The following is a 21,399-nucleotide window of genomic DNA, read 5'->3' as shown; positions in this document are numbered from 1 at the left end:
AAAATGAATTGAAGGCCGTTGGGTACTCTCCTTCTCTGTCCTCACTACACCAGAGGATCCAAACCCCTGTGTACTTTCACTTTCATTACACCTTTTTAAAAGGAAACAAAATAATGCAGACAAAATAATCAGAAGAGGCAAATGTAGGTGATATCAACATGAAGAAACAGCCGTGAAGCCATTGAAGTTCGGCATAAATGGGAAGAACTAATTTTAAAGAAATGGGGATGAAGTTCAGGATATCAATTGCAAAACTCCCTTCAGTTTCAATGGGTCGAAATCAGGCTTTAAACTTAGAAAGTGGAACCAGGCAGGGTTAGATTAAATGTGCTAGATTAAATGTTTGAAGTTAGATAAAGAGCAGTTATTGTTTGCAAATGAATATGACCACTTGGGAGTACTATCAGTTCAGAAACTTTGCTTCTGAATAGTGATTGTACATTTATTGACGCGTGATAGGGGTTGTACACATGCTAGTCTAGGCTGTTAAAACCCTAGGCTAGCTTGGGTTTATTACAGAACATGCAAATATTTTCTGCTTTAGCTGGTGTGTTATGTGGAAGATTTTCAATAATAAATACAATTTTATTGTAGCCTTTAAAATCTTATCATATTTAAGGTAATCTCCTCAATAGCTATTAATTTTGAAAACATCTGTAAGCTTCTGGGGAGGAGCTATGTGGTTGCTCCACTGTCACATGCCACACTGTTAATCTTAGAGAAAATTAGGAGTTACCTTTGTTACATTGCTTCCCTAATGAACCAGTGCTTTACAATGTATAGCAAAATAAAATGTTCAAACTGAGGATCCATCCATTCTCTTTTCTTAGGTTTTAGAAACAGGAGCTGTGGTTAACAAGGAATGGTGGTAACATACTGAATAAACTTCTAAGGCCTTGCCTGCTCAGAGCCTTGGTTTTGGCATTCTCAGAAATGGGAACTATTTCCTTTCTGTTTCGCCAGTAGAGGATCAACTACCAGATTTTAGCCTATCACCTCAGTTGATTTTGATTTGTAAATGGCAAGCATGTTAAGCTTTTAATTATTTGAAAAGTCAACCCATATGTCAGATAGTTTTAGTAAGGAACTTGTTTTGCACTTATTCTGACTTATTGCTGAGATTGATGACTTTTGTTGTGTTTTATAAACTGTATTAAAGAGCTGATGTTAGATGTATGAAGTATGATGATATGTTAATTTGCTTTGCTTTCAAGTGTGGGAGGGAAATATGTCATAGTAAGAAAATCCTATTGTTTTGCAGTCTTTGAGTATGTAAATGTTTTATAATAATATGTTACAGTTTCATAATGTCTGTGTGTTTTACAAACTTATTAGACAGTACCAGTCTCATAAGACACTTACATATATTTACATCTATGATGAGGATATTCTCAGGACCAAGTACTATTTATAGAATTTTTATGGCCCTGCTGATGCAGACCTGGGAATGGAGCTCAGTGATATGGTGTAACAGAAAAGAAACTCTTCAATAGAAATACTAATAAAAGGTTAGGTGGCCAAGTTTTCTTGTAAATAGGGCCCCACAGTAAACAAAAGTAGAACTGGGGTGTAAGGTCACATCTGAAATACGGCACCTTAAGCAGCATTGATTCTGATGATAAGAAAACCCTGGCAGGCGTCTGTGTTGCATTAATAAAAGACATTCTTCAAGATGACAGAGTGGATGAAAGCATTTTTAACTCTTGCATAGGATATTACTTTGTTCTAGACCCAAAGAAAATAGTGCTGCCACTTGAGTCAATGCCATTTATTGTATCATTCAGTTAATCTCTACTGGTGTCTCTTTGAAATACTGACCCATCTTAATTAGATATTAAAATCTACTCATAACCAACTGAATTGTGGCTGAGGCATTTTTCTTAGCATTTACACATATAATCATGGGAAAGATGTTGAATAGGGAAAAGTGATTATTATGTAGATTTAGAAATAGAGGATATTTTCCTATGTGAAGGGTGTTTAATTGTTGTATAATGTAGAATCCAGTTATTTAAGAGACTGCTGCTTTTCCTACGGTGCGTTACAAGAGTGAAAGACATAGTTGTGGTGGTCATTGCCTTTGAGAGCTCTTTTTTTCCCCTACAGCTGTTCATCATGGCCCATGATTGAGCTGCAAGTTATGCTGCAAGCCTATTCTTCTTACTCAACAAACTTGATTTTGTTTTTTAAATTACTTTGATGTGTTCCACCAGGCAAAATTTCAAAATGAATACAGTGATTTAAAGCTGCATATATTAAGATTCTATTTTTTTTAGATATCCACTTATAACAAAATTTAAAATTTATACTTTCATAGTTATATTTATTCCATATTTATGAGAAGATTATTTGTGGAACTTTTATGTGAGTGGTTTGTAGTAAACCACGTTAGTATTTTGTTCTTTTCACTTGTCTTGTTCGCTATTGGTTTCTGCCTTTCAGCTTGATATTGGGCTATGTGTGCAAGTAGTTGCATACCTGAAAGAAACCTATATTAAGAGTGGTCAAAAGAATGTAATTCTTTCTGGAGTAAATTATAACATAAACATTTATTATCAAGCTGTAATAAGATATTTACAACTTTATTACCCTGCTTCCTAGGAAGCAGTGACGATTTACTTTTTTTCTGTTATCAAGTAGACTGCAATATGCTTTGGTATTTCCCTTTCTTTTAGGCATTTCCCTTTTAAAAGTAAATATGCATTTTTATGTGCATACTTTGTGAAATAATGTTGATTTCAGATGTGAAATATTTTACAGTACTGTAGCAGTTATTTAAAGCTCTTGCTTGATCTTTTGTGTTTGATTAACTAGTGATTCTACTTTAGTTGCTTTAGGAAGGTTCATAGCTATCATTCACATTGGTGTCTATAGGTAATTTTTTTAAGGTGTTTACATTTTGTTTATGTATAAAGTTTAATGAATCTGACTCTTCTGAACACAAATACTATGGAAAGCTATTTTAAAAAGTAACTATGTTTTGTGTAAAATGTGTACTTGGAAGGATGTGGCAGTTTCTAGAACTGTGGTCTTATGAGTCCTTTGCTGCTAAATTGGGTAAGTCATGAATTGTTACCTTTTCACAAAGTAGGTAGTTTCATTCCAGTTTCTGATGACAACTACAGTTCTTCACTGCAAAGAATCTTACAACTAGAAGTTTGTTATCTCTCAAGTAAAATGTAAAAGGCTGAAGCTGTGGTGGCTTCAGTTTGATAGAGTTGTTGCTGTGGAGCAGCACTTGGAACTTGTAACAGTAGTTTTTCTGTGCTGGTAGAAAAAGACTTGACTGTCTCCAAGGTTGCACTCTCCTGCATTTGTTTCTGAATGATGAGAAAACAAAGGCAAAATGTCTGTCTGGTCAAAGGTCAAAGTGTAGGGCATACATTTTGCAATGGTTTTGTAAATATTCGTCACAATATTTGGCATCTTTTTACACCAGTTTTGAACAAGGTGCTTGAAGTTGTTCAGAATAAAAATGTTTGTGTTTGTTAGTTTCAAGTGCTATGAAGAAAGAAATTATTTTTAAAAGTAAAGGTAGCACTAGATAATCGCAGTAACTTGGACTCTCATTTGAAAGACTGCATACATCTTCCTGAGATTTTTTCTGTTTAAATAATGCACAATATGTCTTTGCTGGTATTTTTAGATGGGGACAGTGAGTAGCTTCCTCTTGTTTGACCTTGAAAAAGGTAAATGCTATGTTTATAATTTTTACCATTTAATGCAAATGCAAAGAAACTATTTGACTCAGCTGTTTCTCTTCTGTGTAAGGAGAGCATCACATAATGTACTACCAATAGTATGCCAAATGCTGTTGGAAAGGTTTACCTTAACAAGGTGTTTAAATGTGACTTTGCTCTCCATGTCTTGGGAATTCCTTGAATGTTTCTTGAAAATGGGGCTTGTGTTAGTGTAGGTCCATGCTTAGGTCTTTCTGTTGTAACAGGTATCTCTTATTTCTTGGCATTGCGCATCACTACAGGAGAAAAAGTTCCCAAGACTTTATTTTTTTGTTATAAGCACAGCTAAAATCTAATAATTGATATCCAGTCCAATTTCTTCACTTCCAAATCCTTGCATTTGTTTAATGTGAACTGGACAGATCTCTAGCATGCCATGTGTCTTGGATGCATACTGTATTTCACCAGAAACTGAGAACAGCTCACTTTTTCCCCCCTTCTCCTTAGTAGAGAAGAATACTTTCCTGGATGGGTGGTCAGTAATTCTTCAGTCTTATATATGCAGTTATTTCATGTATGCCTGATGCTATCTTATGCCTGCATGTCTACATGGCATAACATTAAAAAACTAATGTACACTTGTGATGAAGGTGAAGCAGTATATTATGAATTTTTGTTTTAGTCTTTTTGTTGCAGATACTTTCTGATGAGATTAGGGGCTTTCAAAACACAGGAGATGATCAGAGGCTTTGTCCTGACAGACCGGTATGCAACAAGTGTTGAAGATCATTCTCTAGCAGTGTGCAAAAAAAAAAAATCATAAAATGTAATAATTATTTTTAATCTATTTATTGATATACAGTGTTAGGCATTTACCTGGTGTTGCACTGCCTGGGTAGACATTCTTTGAAACAGCTATTCTCTATCTGAAAATGAACAACTCAAAAGGATACTTAGAGCTGTATCTGTAAACTAACAGAGTTCAGTTTGCTATTGAAGTTGATGTTTTTATTGAAGATTCTAAGTTCAGTCCATGAGGTAAAAGTAAGCCGTAGAAAAGTAGAAGTCAATAAAAGGGAACATACTTATTTTGTCTTTCCTGAGAGGAGGGAATTTGTGTCTGAGGCAAATCACTCCACAGTATAGGTCATAGTTTCTTTTATCTGTAATCTGTGGTATATGACTGAAAGAATACAATTAGACCACTAGGACTGAGTATTTTTATTATTGTACAGAATGATAAAACTGAGTTATTTGGGGAAATTGCAGAAATTTATTATGAGAAAGAGACAAAAAAAAAGCCAAATATAAAGCCCTCTAAACTTACATTGCCTAAAAAACCCAACTCCAGATTCCTGTGCATCACTGTATGCTTCACTGAAATAATATCTTTAAACCAAAAATACCATATAGTAATGGTTGCTCTGTTTTGGATGGTCAGTTCTTTTTTCACAAGAAAAACCTAGTTAGATTGGTCCTGTTTATAGTTAGGGCTACCATTGACCTGTCAAAATGTCTCCCAATTTATGTTATTTCTTTCTCTCTTTTCTACCCCTTCCTGTAGAGTATTGGTTTCAGTCTCTTCAGTAAAAGTTTGTAGGGTTTTTGTGCTCTTCAGCCCTGGATATATATATATATATATATTTTTTTTTTTTTTTTTTTTTTTTTTTTTTTTTTTTGGGGGGGGGGGGGTGGGGGTGGGTGGAGGATGGTGGTGTGAGTAATACATTGTTTCATATTCTTTGTTAAGAATTCTTCTGCACTGGGAAACTTTTGAAGTAATAAAAGGTGATTATCTGTCCATTTTTCCAGGCTGCTGTGTTAGTTGTAAGCCTTAACTTAAACCCTATGAAAGTGATATGGTTTCAGGCCAACTGCAAATAGGCAATGAAGACACTTAGAAGGAATAATTTCCTCAGGGATTTCTAGTGGTGTAGTGTCTTCCATGTACATGATTTTGTTGTTTTAGTTTTAACCTGTTGCGCATAGGCAAAATTCAGTTTTATTAGATAGGTGCAGAAAGGGACAGAACTTAGGGGTGAAGGGGAGGTGATAGAAGTGGCATAAAGACAGGTCAAAGCATCTGTGATGGGCTGGGGACTCAGAATTACAAGAACTTGGGGTAGGCTGGACCCTCTTTTCACTGGGATCTAAAGGTGACTGCTTACAAATAGTCTTGTCATTGTAGGAGGTCTTATATGGTTTTCTATTCCTGCAAGGCTGATAAGAGATGAGCCAAGCCTAGCTCCTGCTGTGATGCTGAGGGAAAACTGGGAACTGGACAGTGAGGGCAAGGACAAGCATTTGCAGGGAAGAAGATTTTTTTTTTTTTGACTATCATTAGCACTGTTGAGGTGGCTGTGAGCTGTGAGAATTAATGTGAGAGTGAAAGGTTAGAGAAAGAAAAGGTGAGCTGAGAGGTTCTAGAACAAGACTTCTGGAGAAAATACTGCATGCAGTGATGTGGGGCTTGCTTTCTGCAGGTGCAATTCCACGGGATGGTCTGTTGTAAATTTACCTATGAATTTCCTTCTCCTTTTGATCTTTTCAGTCTACTGCATATCTTTATTGTTGTAATTGATCTAAAATAATACTAGAAATAGGAGAACTACTGATATTTTTATTCAGGTGTTATCTTTTCATAGGCTTTGTGCTGTGTCTCCAGTCTTGTAATATTTTATATAAATATACTTAATCTGATGTCGCCCTTTTGAATATGTGTGTGACTGTAAACTATGGATTTATGTTCTAAATGTGGTGATCCTTGCTTGACCTAACTTTCATATCCAAAGAACTGACTTCATGGCTGTATTAACAAAAATTTCTCCTGAGAGTCTATAAATTAGGAAATCCTTTAATATAGACATCTGTGACCAAGAAGATCTAAAACTGTGCAATTAGAAGAAAACTTTAAAAGGGAAATGCAAAAGACAGAGGAGGGCTGGATACATCCTAATATCCATAGAATCATAAAATAGTTCGGGTTGGAAGGGATCTTAAAGATCATATAGTTCCAACCCGCCCATCCCGGGCAGGGATGTGACTTATTTATTGTTTATCTAGTTTATTAAAAGGGAAAAATATATAAACATGGCCTATGATTTTAGTCCTTGAGGTTTTTCCCTGATATCAATTCACTGCATTTTCCAATAAAATGAAATGAATTACTTAGAAAGTGGATTGGGAGTCTTTATGGCTATTACAGCCAATATTGTGAGCAATGCTATGTGGCTTATTAAAGCTGATGTTTATAATAGCTCAGCTTTTGTGATTTGCTGTATAATATGATTTTCCTGTGAACACTGAAAGGATATGAAACTCCAGGTGGTTGACTGTAATTTCATACTTGGTGAAGAATGGTTCTCTTTTAGAGTAATCTAAAAGTAAAAATGTTCCCTGTATGATTCTATTTTTCTTTCTCCAAAAATGGAGTTCACTTTAGTGAACAGTAGAAATACAACACGTGACACATTATTAGGTTGTTACTCATTGCAAAGTAATGGATAATTGAATGGCAGCTGTGAAAATCTGAAACATGGTTTGAATCTGTCAGGAGGGAAGGGAGATGAAGTAAATCCAAAGGATGCATCTGCCACTCCCTCAAACTCTTCGCTAAAAATTTGCTTATGGGTTCCAAGAATTTGGGGTACAGCTGGTCTTCCAGTATAATGGGGTGCCTTTTCCTTGCATGAACATGTGGCAGTTTATGATACTGGGAATTCACTAGTTTATTTACCTAAACATACTATACTAGAGTGTATCTTACGAGAGTTGTGCCATCGCAATTGTCTTTATTTCTGTTCAATTTTTGATCATTCCCTCATTAAAATTTCCATTTTCTGTTCCTATTTCATTCTTTTGCGGCGTGTGTGTGCCATGTGTAGTCTTTAAAAAGAATTACATGCAATTACCAGAGTATAAAAGATCTTGCTCACAAAGGAAATCAGTTTGATTATTGACATTTCTAAAGCATGTTCGTAAAATACGTTTTGTTGAAAACTTTGTCAATGCTTAATTATTTTTCTTAATTAGTATCATCATTAGCTCCTGAGATACAGTAATAATAATCTCCCACCCTAAATTACAGAGATTTTATTAATGGAATGTTTTGAGATAGTTTCAGAGCTTTTCTTTCAAGTCCACTTGCAAGTACAGTAGATGTGGTTTCTTTTTTGTGGTAGCACCTTCCAACCTGTCCTGCTATGGTGACTGGAAAAGAGTTGTTCTAAACCCAGCCTTACTAGGCTAAATGAACAGGGAGTTTGGTGCTAAAAAAATAACAGAATCATGTGAAATTTATGCGTGTTCTAATTTAATGTAGAAGTTCTCTGAGATGATTTCAAAATATATACGTATGCTTACCTCAGAGAGGCTGGGCTGAACATCTCCCTCCAGCAGAGGCAACCATATTTTAGCCTGGCAGAACTGCCACAAGACTCAGGCAGCTCTGAAGGACATTTGTGTTCTAGAAGTCCAGAGCCCTCCCCACCTGCAACATCTGCTTTGGCAACCCGTCACTCATACTAAGAAAATCTACACTTTTTGTTTATATACAAGTGGTGTATTTGTTTTACTAAAATAAGCACAAGATACTTTTATATAGTTGCTTTAAATTTAAGATGAAATGTAACTGTGTTTTAATTTCCCAAAAGCAATGGTGTGTGTCTTTTAATAGCAAGTCCGTCTCTCTCTAGTATGTGTAACACATATGTCTATATAAAGAAGGGAAACTGAAGGTGGAAGTTGGTTGACTAGACCATCTCTCCCATTTCAATTTTTGCCTGATTGACAGAATTTTGGTTGGATCTGTTTGTTTTCAGGAGCAGCTGCTCAATACTCTAAATACTATGTAGGAGCCTGTAAAGCTTTGTGCAATGCTGCAGCAAACTACTGCCTGATTCAGGGTTTTGTCATCAGTGTCAATGTTCTAAAATGTGATTTTAACCATTTTTCTGTTTAGTGATCTTGCAAAAAACCTGTCACCTGCTGGCCTTCCTTTTATTCACCTCCACTCTCCACACATTTTAATTATTCTTAATGCCTCTGTACATGGCATACCCATCTGTTGTGAGTTCTGTAATTAATTCTTAATTAAATGGGATTAAATACCGTGTCTTCAATGAACACTGTAGCAGATTTCCATCTACAAAAATTGCAGGGAATAAAAATCTAAAGGCATTGACAAAGGCTGTTCTACTGGATTTGAAAATGGAGGTGCTTTTCTTAGCAAATGCCACTTAAGAGTTTTGGGTGGAATTTTGAGTTAGCTGCCTCTTATTAGTAGCAAACAATCAACCTGTCTTTGCCTCTGAACTGTATTTGACTCTTGCTGGCAAAACCTTCAGCCACAGGTACTCTGATTGAACTGTCTCGCCATTCCTAAAATAATATTCATTCTTAGCCTCTTGTCTTATGAAAGTAACATGACCTCCTTTTCCCATAGCAATGTCTTTATATGACACAGGAACAGTTGGAAGCATATCCTAGGTATGGTGGAAGGGCTTGGGAATACAGCCAGTGGTCAGAACTGACTTTGTGGTGTTTCTTATTATTTGTGTGTGTGTGTTGGTTTTTAGCTGTATTCTCCATTGAGATGTCTCTAACGCAGTGTGATGCTTTCTTGGCTTTTACACCAGGAGTCCAGTGAACAAAAAAGTTGTCTGTTTTCCAGTGAAGTACTGATCCTCAAGAGCAGCAAGTGTAGCAGCCTAAGCATCATAAGATTAAAGGAGCTTTTGCATCTCTGACTATTCAGGTTAGGCAGTGGCAATATTAAGTTCCTGAAATTATACAGGCTAAAATTCTTAGTCTAATTTGACTTTGCTATTGTAGAGTAAAATTCGCTGATGATTTGTCTTCTCATAGTAAAGGCAGTAAAGCTTCTGTGTGATTTATGAAGGAAGAATGACTAAATGCATTACATGCTATTTAATCAGTATATATGATAGTAATCAGATAACTCTTATGTGACTGTTTGGGCTTACACCTATGCCACAAATTAAAAAAAGAAGAAATAAGAAGGAGATTAGTCATTTTCCTGTAGAGCTATTGGACTTCTGTGTACAGCTCTGGATGTTTGCTATAGTTCTATATGGTTCTAAGCAGGAGATTTTAGGAGTGGCATGAAAAAAAAAAGCCTGACTGTTATTTTGTATATAAAGTGCTGGGTTTGGAGAGAGGTCTTGGTGGGTTTGGGTTTTTGTGAGAGTTTTTTTAAGTGTTTGGATAGAATAACCATCCACCTCTTGACTTTCATGATTAAGGTGATAAACACTTGTGCTTTTGTTTCATTGTGATCCATTCACTTGTCACAGAACATAATTTTGGATAAGGTCTTATCAGAGCCCAACTGCTTCTCTTGGGAATGCTTTCAAGTGATGGTTTTAGAAAACTAGTTGATGGGAAGATGGTGTTGAAATCTATGGTTATCAGAGTCCTCTCCACATCATTGTGACTTCAATCCTATAAAATATCAAAATGGGTTGGGGTTTTTTGAGCTTAATCAAAACAGAATAAGTGTAAATTCAACAAAATAATCACAAATACACTGGTATAAGAGGAAACCTTGCTATTAAACTCAAGTAGAATTGGATTTTTAAAGGCTTTTAGGATGCTCTGGGAAGAAGGATCCATTTTGCAGAAAAATACATTGTACTATACCTATTGTTATAGACTGAGGCCTTATTCCAACCAGCAAAACTGAGTCACTTTCCTGGTTTGTATTGTTGTTGTTGTTGTTTTGTTTGGATAGTATTTTTTATTTCCTTTAGTGACTGGTGAAGAATCTGAACACTTGTAACTAAGCATCTGGTGCTGACCATGACTTTGAATAAGAACGGGTTTAGTTTACGTGTGTTGTATTAACTGTGAAAGAAACCATTTCCCAATAGTCACAGACGATCTGTAAGGTGCATCAAACACTCAACGAAGGAAAGTTCTACTTGTCTCCTACTTGGAATAATTACTTTATGAGGATGTAATGTATCTCAGCTTGAGGTTAATCTGCTGTATCTGCTCAAGGAACTCTGCTAAAATCTGCTGTGAAGGGGAACTGTATTCAGTTGTGGTTGCTGCGTACTCTGTTCCATCTACCAATTTCCAACCATAAGTCTCAGCATAGCCCCTTTGAATAGGTCAACATGATTTTAAGCAATACACTTAACAGTATTCCTTGGTCCCGGAAACTTTTCAAGATGTTGATTCTTTGATATTTTAGTAGGGAAACCATTGTGGGAGATCTTGTGGTATAGCATTAATCATCTTATGAAGACTAAGATGTATCACTGCTCTGAGCATCAAAACATTAATTTCTGCTTCAGTGGCTTTCTTATGTAAAATACTGATTACTTAAATTAATAAATGCAAACCAGTGTAATACTTTTCCATGAATAAAGAGGGAGATAGCACACCCATATATCATGAGATAGAGTCAGCTTATGACATTAATTTTCAACACCAGGTATTATTGTTCTATATGTCAATTCCCTGTAAAGAAAGGGCAACAAGTAATCTTTAAAAGACTTTGTCTAGACCACATTAAGGAAAAGGATTGCATGCCCAAGAAACAAAAGTCTTACATTTTGGAAAAGACAGAGGTCATGTTTCAGGGTCAATTATATGTATATAATTGTAAGGGGTTCTGTGTGTTAAGGAAATTCAAGCAGGAGATAATGTCGATAGCCAGGCCATTACTTGGGGCTTTCTGTTGAAATAAGGTCACACATAGACTCCTGTATGTACCAAAGTTTTGGTTTGCCGTAGGAGTTCTGTTCTTTTGCTGTTTATTCTAAAAAGAAACTGCCTCCTTTCAAATGTATGTATATAATATTTCTGCTTGGTTGCTCAGCCTATTGCAGTTATTGAAATCTCTTATGCAGCCCAGCCAGAGCAAATTGGGGGAAAAAAATGTTAATACTGTCACTTTCGATCATTTCTAGACCAATAAAATTAAAAACATCTCTAGTGCAGTATAATAATATAGGAAAGTACTTAGTATTGCTTTTAGGGACATTTACCATTAAATAAGGCTTTTATTTTAATGTTAAGGAATATTGTACTTTCCTTAAGTATTTCCAAATGGTGAAAAGAAAAGATTGTAGAGTATTTTCAGGATCAGAAATTTTTGTGTCTGTTGAAAAGCTAACAACAGTGTAATTTTGATGGTATTTGAGAAATGTCTCAGACTGTGACCTGTGATACTTTGAAAGAAATTTTCATTAAATATTAAATGAAGTTGCAGAGATATTTTAGAACTTGAAAAAGGGTTTTTATGTTGCACTTCTTTTTCTTATTTTTTTTTGGTATGCTTCCTAGAATTGTCCTTATACTTGTTGTAAGCCATAGATATTATTTGGAAGTAGCTAGTAATGTCTTTATAGCTGTTAAATTCATCCACAGCCATTAAAACATCCTAACACTGGGCACTCCCATTTTGCTGTTCTCATCTATTAAAGAAGTGCAACTTGGAAAATAATTATATTCTCTCGTTTCTGTTGCACTAGGGATCCAACCTTTTGCATTCTTAAGTTGATTTTACTTGTAGTGAGGCTGGTGATGCTCACTTTTCTCGATAAGCCCTACCTAGATGAAATTTTAAAATAAGTAGTACAGCCATTAAATCAAAACATATTTCAGCTTTGATCCTATTGTCCAACATGCTGTATTCCCTTTCCCATTTGCATCATCAGCAGGTTTCACAAAGCATCATTTCTCTTCCATCATCAGTCTTCCAATAAAACATGAAGTATTACTCCAACAGAAGAAAACCAAGTCAGGGCATTCTTCCTGGATGAAGCAAGATGTGAACTAATCTTTTTTTGAAACTTGCTTTCCATTCAAGTCTTCAAATACCTGATAGTAGATAGTTTATAGCTAAATTATGTCTTTCGAGATTGCTTCTCATGGTGCTCTCCCAAGATGGCAAGATCGGGCATGTGTTTCTTCCTATTGATTTGAAAGGACAGTTATCTAATTTTTGCAGTGATACTAAAAAAATATGGTGTATTCTTGCTCAATCAGTGTAGGCTGTTAATTGCATGTGGCTCTTAATTGTATCTATCTTAGATTCTAGCTGCACATAAGTAGTTTGCTTATGTTTTCTAGTATTTTTTGTGGAAACTCCATTTAAGATAATTGATCTGTAGTTTCATGGCTGCTTCTTTTTGAGGAAGCTACATGCAGGCACAAATTTGTAGTAAATGTAGCTCGCTGCATATAAACAGTCTGAAATTAGTGCATATGGTTTCCATAACATTCAAGTGGCAAGAGGAAAGGAGGCTGTAGAGCCAACACCAGAGAGAAATGGCTCTCTGAACCGTTTTGAGTACGTGTGAGGGTTAGGATTGTTCCATTTGCCCTGATGCCTCTCCTGCAGTATGACAGATAGAGCTGCAGGAGTTACGATGTTGCTTCTGACAAAGTAGGATCAGAATTTTTGACAATTTTCTGGCCTACCCATCTTGCTGCTTTTGGCTGTGTGTATAGCCCAGTAAATGTGGGGTTTGTTTCAATATGTTGTCAGTGGCATATGTTAGAGCTCCACCAGTGACCTGATACATAAGTTTAGCAAGTTATTTTATCTTTGTCTACGTTTTTGTCACTCACTGTTTTTTCTGGCATTGACCAGTACAGCATTGATTTTTAGGTGGCTTGCAAGAATTGTGCTGGGGCTATGGAATTTTCACTAATATTAAGCTGGTGAGAAGATTCAGGGCTATCAAGATCCCTAGAAGCATAAAGCAATGGACTTCTAAGGGCTTCCAGCATTTTTGCTCCTGGAACTCGTCATATGCCCAGCAGCCCACAGCAGAGAGATCATTCCTTCCAGTGAAACAATGTGTGTCCCTGTTGCTCCTTTTGCAACCGAGACTTTGAGACTTTTTAATTGAAAATTTTGGTCTATGACTTAAAAGCTAGGAAAAAGTTGGTCATCTCTGGCCTAGGCACTAAACAGTTTTCCAGTGACTTTTCTACTCATAAAATGCTCCCTCGCCACCATGAGGCCCAGCTGCTGTTCCTGTGCTTGATAAGCAGGAGAGTCACAGACCGAAAACATACATGCTCAGTTGTTGCATCCCCACATAGCTGATTCTGAAACTTGCCCTCTTGAAGGCTACTGTGAAACGTTTCCACAAGGGAAAATATTAATGTTATAATAGGTAAAAAAATAATAAATGTTAGTGGAATGTTAGTTGCTTAAAATGAAGATTGATCCCAGTTTTATGGGTGGCAGGCATAGGGAGCAGGTAGCCATGTTACTGTGACATACAGAGTTGTGACTTGCAGAATTGTATACAAAGCACAGAACTTGATGGCTTGGACTGACTAATTGATAGCATTCTGATTGCACATTCAAACCAGAGCATTTTGCTTGTGTGTTGTCTTTATAAAACGGGAGAGAGTTGGCAGAAATCCTAACATTTATGCTATTGTGAGAACTGCTGCTCAAAAGAGAATGGGCCTCCTGCATCTTTCCCGCTTTTTCCTCTTTCTCAGAATCATAAGGATGAGTATTTCTAGTAGTCACAATATCTTTACTATTAGTCATTTGTATCCTGTAGAATAATGTTAGTGTTTGCTACCATCTGTAACTGCTTAGCTCATTCTTTCTTCTCTTATCTTCATTTTTAGCTGTACGTCCTTGACCCCTGGACCCAGCTGTGATCGTTTTAAACTGCATATCCCTTATGCGGGAGAAACGCTCAAATGTAAGTTAAAAAATCTTGCAGTTGCATCTTGGCTTTTCTTTCAGTGTTCTGTGTCTCGCTAATTTTCCAGTGTGTCTGTCTAACTTTATGAGTTTTGAAATGCGTGTGTTTGTTGTTTTCTCTTAAAGCCTCAGTTCCAAGAACAAACAACTCCCAAGAATATGTAATATTTAAGATAAGTTTAAAGGCTTCTGTGAGACTACAGTTTTGAAAAATGAGTTCTAAAAACCAAAAGTCACAACCTACACCCCTGGTATTTCTAATAAAATGTTATGACTAAGATAATCCGATGACCATTTTAAAATTCATTTATAAGTTGTACATGTTTTGTGTTGCTTCTTTCTGTCTCTTTTAGGAATAATTATTTATTAAGCTCCAATAAAAGATGTTAGTCTGCTATTTTATTAGGTATCTTTAAACAATGACTGGTATAATTGACCAGATTAGAGAAATGTGAATTTGATTTTTCTGATTTATGGTATTGTTAAATCATCTTTATGCTTAGAGAACCTGTACACAGCTAGTTCATTTGCCCATTCTTAGTGTATGTTCTATTTGTCTTATTTTTTTTTTATTTCAAAGGTTTAGAATAAAATTTGCTTTTGTATATTTTTAGAAAGTAATGTTTTCTAAACAGTTCCACTGCTGAAAAAATGGTTGTGTTGGTTTTGTCTCTAGCAACTGAAAAATGAGAGAGGATGAAGAATTTCTGATAAAGTAAAATTCAAAGCTTGGCATTTATAGTTTTAGGGCAACTCTGGTAAAGCCACACCTAGAATACTATGTCCAGTTCTGGTCTGTCTGTTGGCAGAGCAACATGGAAATATTGCAATGAGTACAGCAGAAGACTACAAAGATGACCAAGAACTGGAGGATTTGTTGTATGAGGAGAGGCCAAAATAGCTGAAGCATCTTAAGAAAAGAAGGGTCAGGGCAAATCTTGCCAATGTTTGTAAGTACCTGATGGGGATAAATGAAGAAGCCTGGCTCTTCTCAGTTGCAGTCACTGAAGGGAAATGGTCACAAATTGAAATGTAGAAAATTCCTTTCAAGCACAATAAAAATTATTTTTCAAGGATGGTCAAAAAGTGGAACAGATTATGCTCAGAGCTTGTGTAGTTTGTGTATGTTCATTCTTGGGGCTATTCGGAACCTAGCTGCACATGACCCTTAGCAATCTCCTCTGTTTGCCCTGCTCTGAGCTGAGGAATTAGACTAGGCAGTCCCCAGTGGTGCTGTCCAGCCTTAGCTATCCTGTGAGTCCATCAGAGTATGCTGTCTGGAGGAGCAGGTACTTGGTGTGAACAGAAATGGTAGGTGTTATAAATACGATAGACCAAATTCGATAAATCAAAATTTGGAATTTTATTGAGAGACAAAATGACAGTCTCAGACAGCCACAATTAAAAGGACAGTGTCGAGCCCGGGGTCGCCGCTGGGTGAACAACGATAACACACTCTGCCAGTCTGTTATCCCCCAAGTTCACATTTCTGGCTTGCAGCAGCCTCTTTTTATACACTGGATCGCTGAGAGAAACTCGGGATTTCGACGGTTCTTCCTCCGAGGCATCTTCATTAAACATTCATGTTCCAGTTCTAAGAGTTTGAGTAGGGTGGAGGGGGAGGACAGTGCCGTTAATGGCTGTGGCCAGGTGTGGTGTGGAGATGTTAATTTCAGGAGGAGACGGTCTAGATATCGATCTGATGTAATCATCTGTGTCTCCGGGCTCTCATCCCCTTTTTCCGTCGTCATTGTTCTTCTTCTAACGTTTCCCGGCAGAGGCATTTTTTTGGGTCTCCCTTTCTGGCAATCCTAATCATTTTTCTTTCGTGTCCCTTCCATGTCTTTCAGGCAAGAGAAATTCCTGTGCCTTTTCTGAGCTACTTTTCTCTGAGTTAACTCTTAACATACGGGATTGAAACTGAAACTTATCCTTACAGAGATTGCATTACATTTTATATCTTTTAGCACGAATTAACTTTAGGACATATACCACAGTAGGCATTTAAAACACTGCTTTGATAGTATCCATTTAGACTGCATCATACACATGCTTTAGCTCTCCAAGACATTTTAAGTATTGAGAATTTTATTGAATTCCTTCTGCAGGTTTGGGTTTTTTTGGCTGGTTCTTTTACATTGTGTCATGCACTAGAAGTCCTTATCCTTTATGAACAGAAGTCAACACAATTAAGCTCCTTATATTCTAGAAGTAAATTAAAGCTTCTATTTAGCACCTGTAAGGAAAGCTGTCTTTCCCAGAAGTTGACCTGGAAGCTTACTCAGGTGTTTAAGAGAGGAGCCAGGCTCATGTATCAGCCTACTATAGCTATATTGACTTTTCTAAATATATGAAATTATGACTCAAGAGGCTTACTAATTATTCTTTCTCACAAAATAAAATTGGAAGTTTTAAGTCCTAGCTAGTAATTCTTTTAAAGACAAAACAAGTGATTCTGCATTTGTTCAGGAGTCTCGTAAGTATTGTCTGTATTGTATGAAGCCAACTGCCCTCCCAGGTAGAACTTTTATTTTAAAATTTGTTAAAATGTGTAGTAAATTCAACCTGTTGAGTCTTGATACGTTCTGCAATGTGTAGTAGATTCCACTTGAGTCTTGTTTGATGACTATGATCAAGTCAAAATAAGTTTCACTAGATGACATGCTTTCTAGAGTGGTATCATGTTCTATGGGACCATCTTATACAGGGCCATGTTTGTACATTCTGAGAGATGTAAGTCTTATTTCAAGTAGAGGATGAAGCTGTTCCTGATTCATAAAGGAAAATGGATAGACTAAAATGCCCATATGCACAGGCATAAAGACTATATTCATATATTAAATGACTTTAGTCCAGTTAAAGTACCTAGAAATATGGAATATGCGTTCAATCTCAGTACCAAGAAATCTGGGTTTTTTTCTCCAGTGTTCTTATATTTTTATATCACATACGCAATTAAACAACAACAACAAAAAGCCTACAGAGCATGTCATATATTTTAACAAAGACAACTGAAAACAGTGTAAACAAGTGTATCTTTTTCAGAGGTGTCTGATAATAGCTGTGAATTCAAGTGATAGTAAACCTCCACATTTCAGTGTTACATGTTTGAAAACGCTGTGAATCATTAAATCACACAGCGTGTGGAATAAATAGTGATGTGAGCAGATTCAAGAAAGCTTTAATAATTTTGTGTTTAGATCTGTAACAATGGCAGGGGAAGACAGCCATAGTATGCAAACAGAGATGTTTAGGTGCTTTGTTGTAGGCTGTTGCTAGATATGTTATCTTTCAAGGGCAGAATATTTCTGCAAAGGAAAGTTGCGAAATCTGCCAGAATAAAAAGATTAGCTGAAAGCGTTCAGGATCTCCAGTGTATGGGCTTCAGATGTGGTACCAAATACAGGCTGAAGTGTGTAGTTCCTTTGTGGTTTGTGTTACATCCTCTTTGCAACAGATTAGGTCTTTGCATATCATCAATCATAACTGCTGCCACTGCACGGGCACCCTTGTAGCAGCTTTTTGTTGGTGCCCAGCTTTAGGGAAGTGTAACTGCACAGTGCAGTCCTGTTTTCCAAAAGATCAGAAAGGTCACAGCTTCTCAAAAAAGGAGAAGTATACTTTGCAGGCAAGGCTAACTACCTGTAGTGGTAAATAATTGCTTTGTAAACTATGGTAGGAGCAAACGCTGTGACTTCAGAATGGCTTGTTGGCTGTGTAATGGGTTTTTTTTAAGATGTCTTGTTCACCTTACTTTTGCATGTATGCAGGACTGCTGGAATGTTACACTGAGCAGTTACTCAGCTCCAGACAGGGACCTTGGAGATTGGACCATAATTTTATGCTGGAGAAAATACTACGCCAGTGTTCAAGATAAATTCGTTTGTCATACTAATTGTCTTCCATCACACTTCAAGTTATGTTTTCAGGGAGGCCCTTCTACTTTATTTACTTCTCTAAGGGAAATACTTTTTTTTTGTTTGTTTTCATGTGGGAATATTTAGAAAACTTGAGCCTAGTCTCGCTAGGATTCTCAGTTGAAACCTGAGATGGCCATATTGTTTTTATTCTTTCATCCAGTACTCAGTGTTGTTGCATTAAACTCCATGCTTTTCTCTGTATTTGAGTTTTTCAGCATTCTTAATTGGAATTTTAATTTCAGGAAGATTGTCTGTAATACCCTGTAAGAGGTTGAATCTGTGTTTCTAGGACAAAATTTACTTTGTGTGGTATGCAGTTATCCTTTATTGCTAACTGGATCGCAGTATCTGCTTAGAAAAGTTCAGTCTTCTTTCTAAGGAAGTATTTATGTATTTTAAGGTGAAGTGTTCTGTAACTCTTGGAGATATTTCAGTCTTAGTTGATAAAAAATCAATGCAGATATCAACAGAAATTCTCAGAATAAACAGAATTATAAGCTGCCATAGTATTTATAATTTAAAAATGCCATTTAGTATCAGATTACTTTTTTTTTTTTTTTCCTCCAGAAAAGCTTGGAATATCTTGGGTTTGGCTTTCCTTTTCCACTCAGGCTTTCATTGCTGCTTGCTAGGGAATCTGACTGGGTTTTTTTTTGCTTTTGCTCTTCACATTTTCCTTTTCAGGCACTGATGCCTCCTTCTCTCTCTGACCTTGAGTGCTGTCATCTGGAATTTCACAGTGATTAAACAATGTGTTGCCCTTCCAGTGCTACTGTTCCCTGTGGCCTCTTGAACTCTAGTATTTTCATCTTCTGTCTGATTTTCACTGTTTTTATGTGAGTGGATTATAGCTCTGGGTTCTACTGCCACCACTTTGGTTTCCTTGATCCTGAAGAACATTTCCTTTGTCTCACTTGAAGCTTAGATTTTCATTTTTTGCTTCTGATTTTTGTTTGTTAGATTCTTACTCTTTTTCGTTTTGGGCCTTATAGGAAGAAATCAGTCTTGCTGCCTAACCAGTCTAAGAATATTGCCCATAATACATGGTACAAAGTTTTATCTGTTTTTATTTCTGTGATGGAACTCTTTCAGTAATTTTCATCCAGTCTTCTTGTGGCTTTCTATTTTAAGGAAGTAATTAAGAACAAACAAAAAGATATATATAGAGAACAGCCCGACCTCCTTATTGGCCCTTTAAAGGCTGCTTTGCCAAATTAGTTGCTAAACACTTATTTATTGTGCCAATAAACAATTGCAAAAATGATTTTTCAAGTTACTGTAAGATATAAGGTTCCCATAAGTATGTTGCTGCAATGCACGTGTTAGTGTTTTTTGCATCATTAGGTTATTTTACACAGGCTGTATTTTGGTTGAGGCTCTTAGGAGAAGGACTTTCTGGTTGCTATAATTCAGATTATACTTAGGTGTTATCCTTACCTGTGTGATAAATGTCTTTTTGCTAGGTCTTTGCAACTTACCAAAGATTTTTCCAAGCAATATATTTTCTGAAGTTTAGTTGAATCTTGCTTTATGTGGCAGGAGTAATAAATCTTATTCCCTCAGTAACCTGTTCATTTTATCTAATGAATGTACCTAATAAGAGTGTCAAGAGAGAGTCTAATCTTATTTATTCTTAGAATACAAAGTTTACAACAATATTTTCCCCTTTTAAATAATCATTTTCCTCCTGCTTGGGTTCTTTGTTCACTTTTTCTTATGTTCTGGTCTTCTCTTGAGCAAGTAAATTACAGAAGATTTTGCAGTTGTGAGTCTTAGTGTATTATTTCATCAAGAGGAGCGACCTTGGAAGTATCTATGTACAAGTGTGGACTTACAGAGGCTTAAAAGATTTTACATTAGGCCTCCACAGCAGTATTGCTGTAGTGCCTTGGTACCTTGCACTTTCCTTCTTTTTTCACCTGCTTGGGCTGCACGTACTGGTGATGGTCCATTTGCTTGAACCTGTTTATCCTTTACCTTTCCTTTTCTCACCTACCCAGTGTTTCTGTTTTAATTTCTCCACTATTGCCTGGCTTTAATTTCTACCAGTATCTTATCCGATCTTGAATTATCTGTTGTTCTCATCTTTGCCCACTTCAGTTCTGGTGCTAAGATTTCTGAGAAAGCAGCTACAGAACTGCAAGTTACTGAGATTGTCTCGATGCCTTCTTGCTCAGCTCAGGATCCAGTTTAGTTAATGTTACTCCATTTTTGCAGGTTTGCCCCCTTTACGAAACAACATACTTTCTGTAGTCTTAGAGCTCTTTTTTTTTTTTTTTTTCCTCCTACAGCAGCATTTGTCAGTTGAAATCAAAGGAAAAAATAAGATGCACACCTGCAACCCTTTGTCCAAGAATAATATCCTGCAAATTCTTCCTGTGTATTTCTTCCGTCTGTTGGAAAAGTGGGACTTGATTCATTAACTTAACTATAGGTGTCTTAACTCTGAGGCTCCCAAGAATACCTTGCTTGGCCTTTTTAGCTTCATGATCTCTCTGAAAACCGTGTGCCATAGCTGCCGTAAATGTGCCTGAGGCATCTCAGATGAGACTAAAGAACTTAAAAGTTCATGGACCCTTGATCTTACACAGCTTTGTGTGCAGTGGAGTAGCTAGAATTTCTTCTGGAGTGTCACAGAAATGCTGAGAAGTTTGTTTTTTTCTAATGCAATCAAATATATTTTTTTCAAATTGTCCCTCTATTATGCGATGATTTTGAGTCTTTAAGCTGACTTTTCTGCCTTTCTTTTTCTGCTATCTTGATTCGCACATCAAGTCTGAAATTAAGCTCAAAAACATCTTTTACTTGTGAGAAGAATAGCCTGTCAGCAGCAGTACCACAGTAAAATAGAATTACTCATGTATCTTTTTTCAGTAGTAGTAGTATTTTTGTATTTAACAAGTTTTATTGTCATTTCAGGAACTAATCTTTTTTGCCAGCCAATTAGAAAAGGGTTCTATAGCTATTGTATTACTGTTTTTGACTTGAAGCCTTCAGAGCTTCAAATTCTTTAGCGTGGAACCCGGTGGCAAGGATTCCAGGCATGTCTGCATTTAGTTAATTTGAATAATTTCATACTGCTGACTTCACT

At 36.4% G+C, this 21,399-nt stretch overlaps 1 protein-coding gene across 3 annotated transcripts in view; it reads left to right on the top strand.

Annotated features, from left to right (window-relative positions):
• BABAM2 (BRISC and BRCA1 A complex member 2) overlaps nucleotides 1-21,399 on the top strand; it is a 161,843-nt gene that overhangs the window by 5,844 nt on the left and 134,600 nt on the right. For all 3 annotated transcript variants that reach the window (XM_040059272.2, XM_040059271.2, XM_040059273.2), the window contains exon 3: nucleotides 14,310-14,386. In XM_040059272.2, coding sequence (XP_039915206.1) covers nucleotides 14,310-14,386 — 77 coding nt within the window. The remainder of the gene's footprint in view (nucleotides 1-14,309; nucleotides 14,387-21,399) is intronic.

The sequence above is a fragment of the Hirundo rustica genome, chromosome 3, assembly GCF_015227805.2.
Source record: "Hirundo rustica isolate bHirRus1 chromosome 3, bHirRus1.pri.v3, whole genome shotgun sequence".
In the NCBI taxonomy this organism is placed as follows: domain Eukaryota; kingdom Metazoa; phylum Chordata; class Aves; order Passeriformes; family Hirundinidae; genus Hirundo; species Hirundo rustica.
Note: the sequence above shows the minus strand (reverse complement) of the source record. Positions and strands in the feature narration are given on the sequence as shown.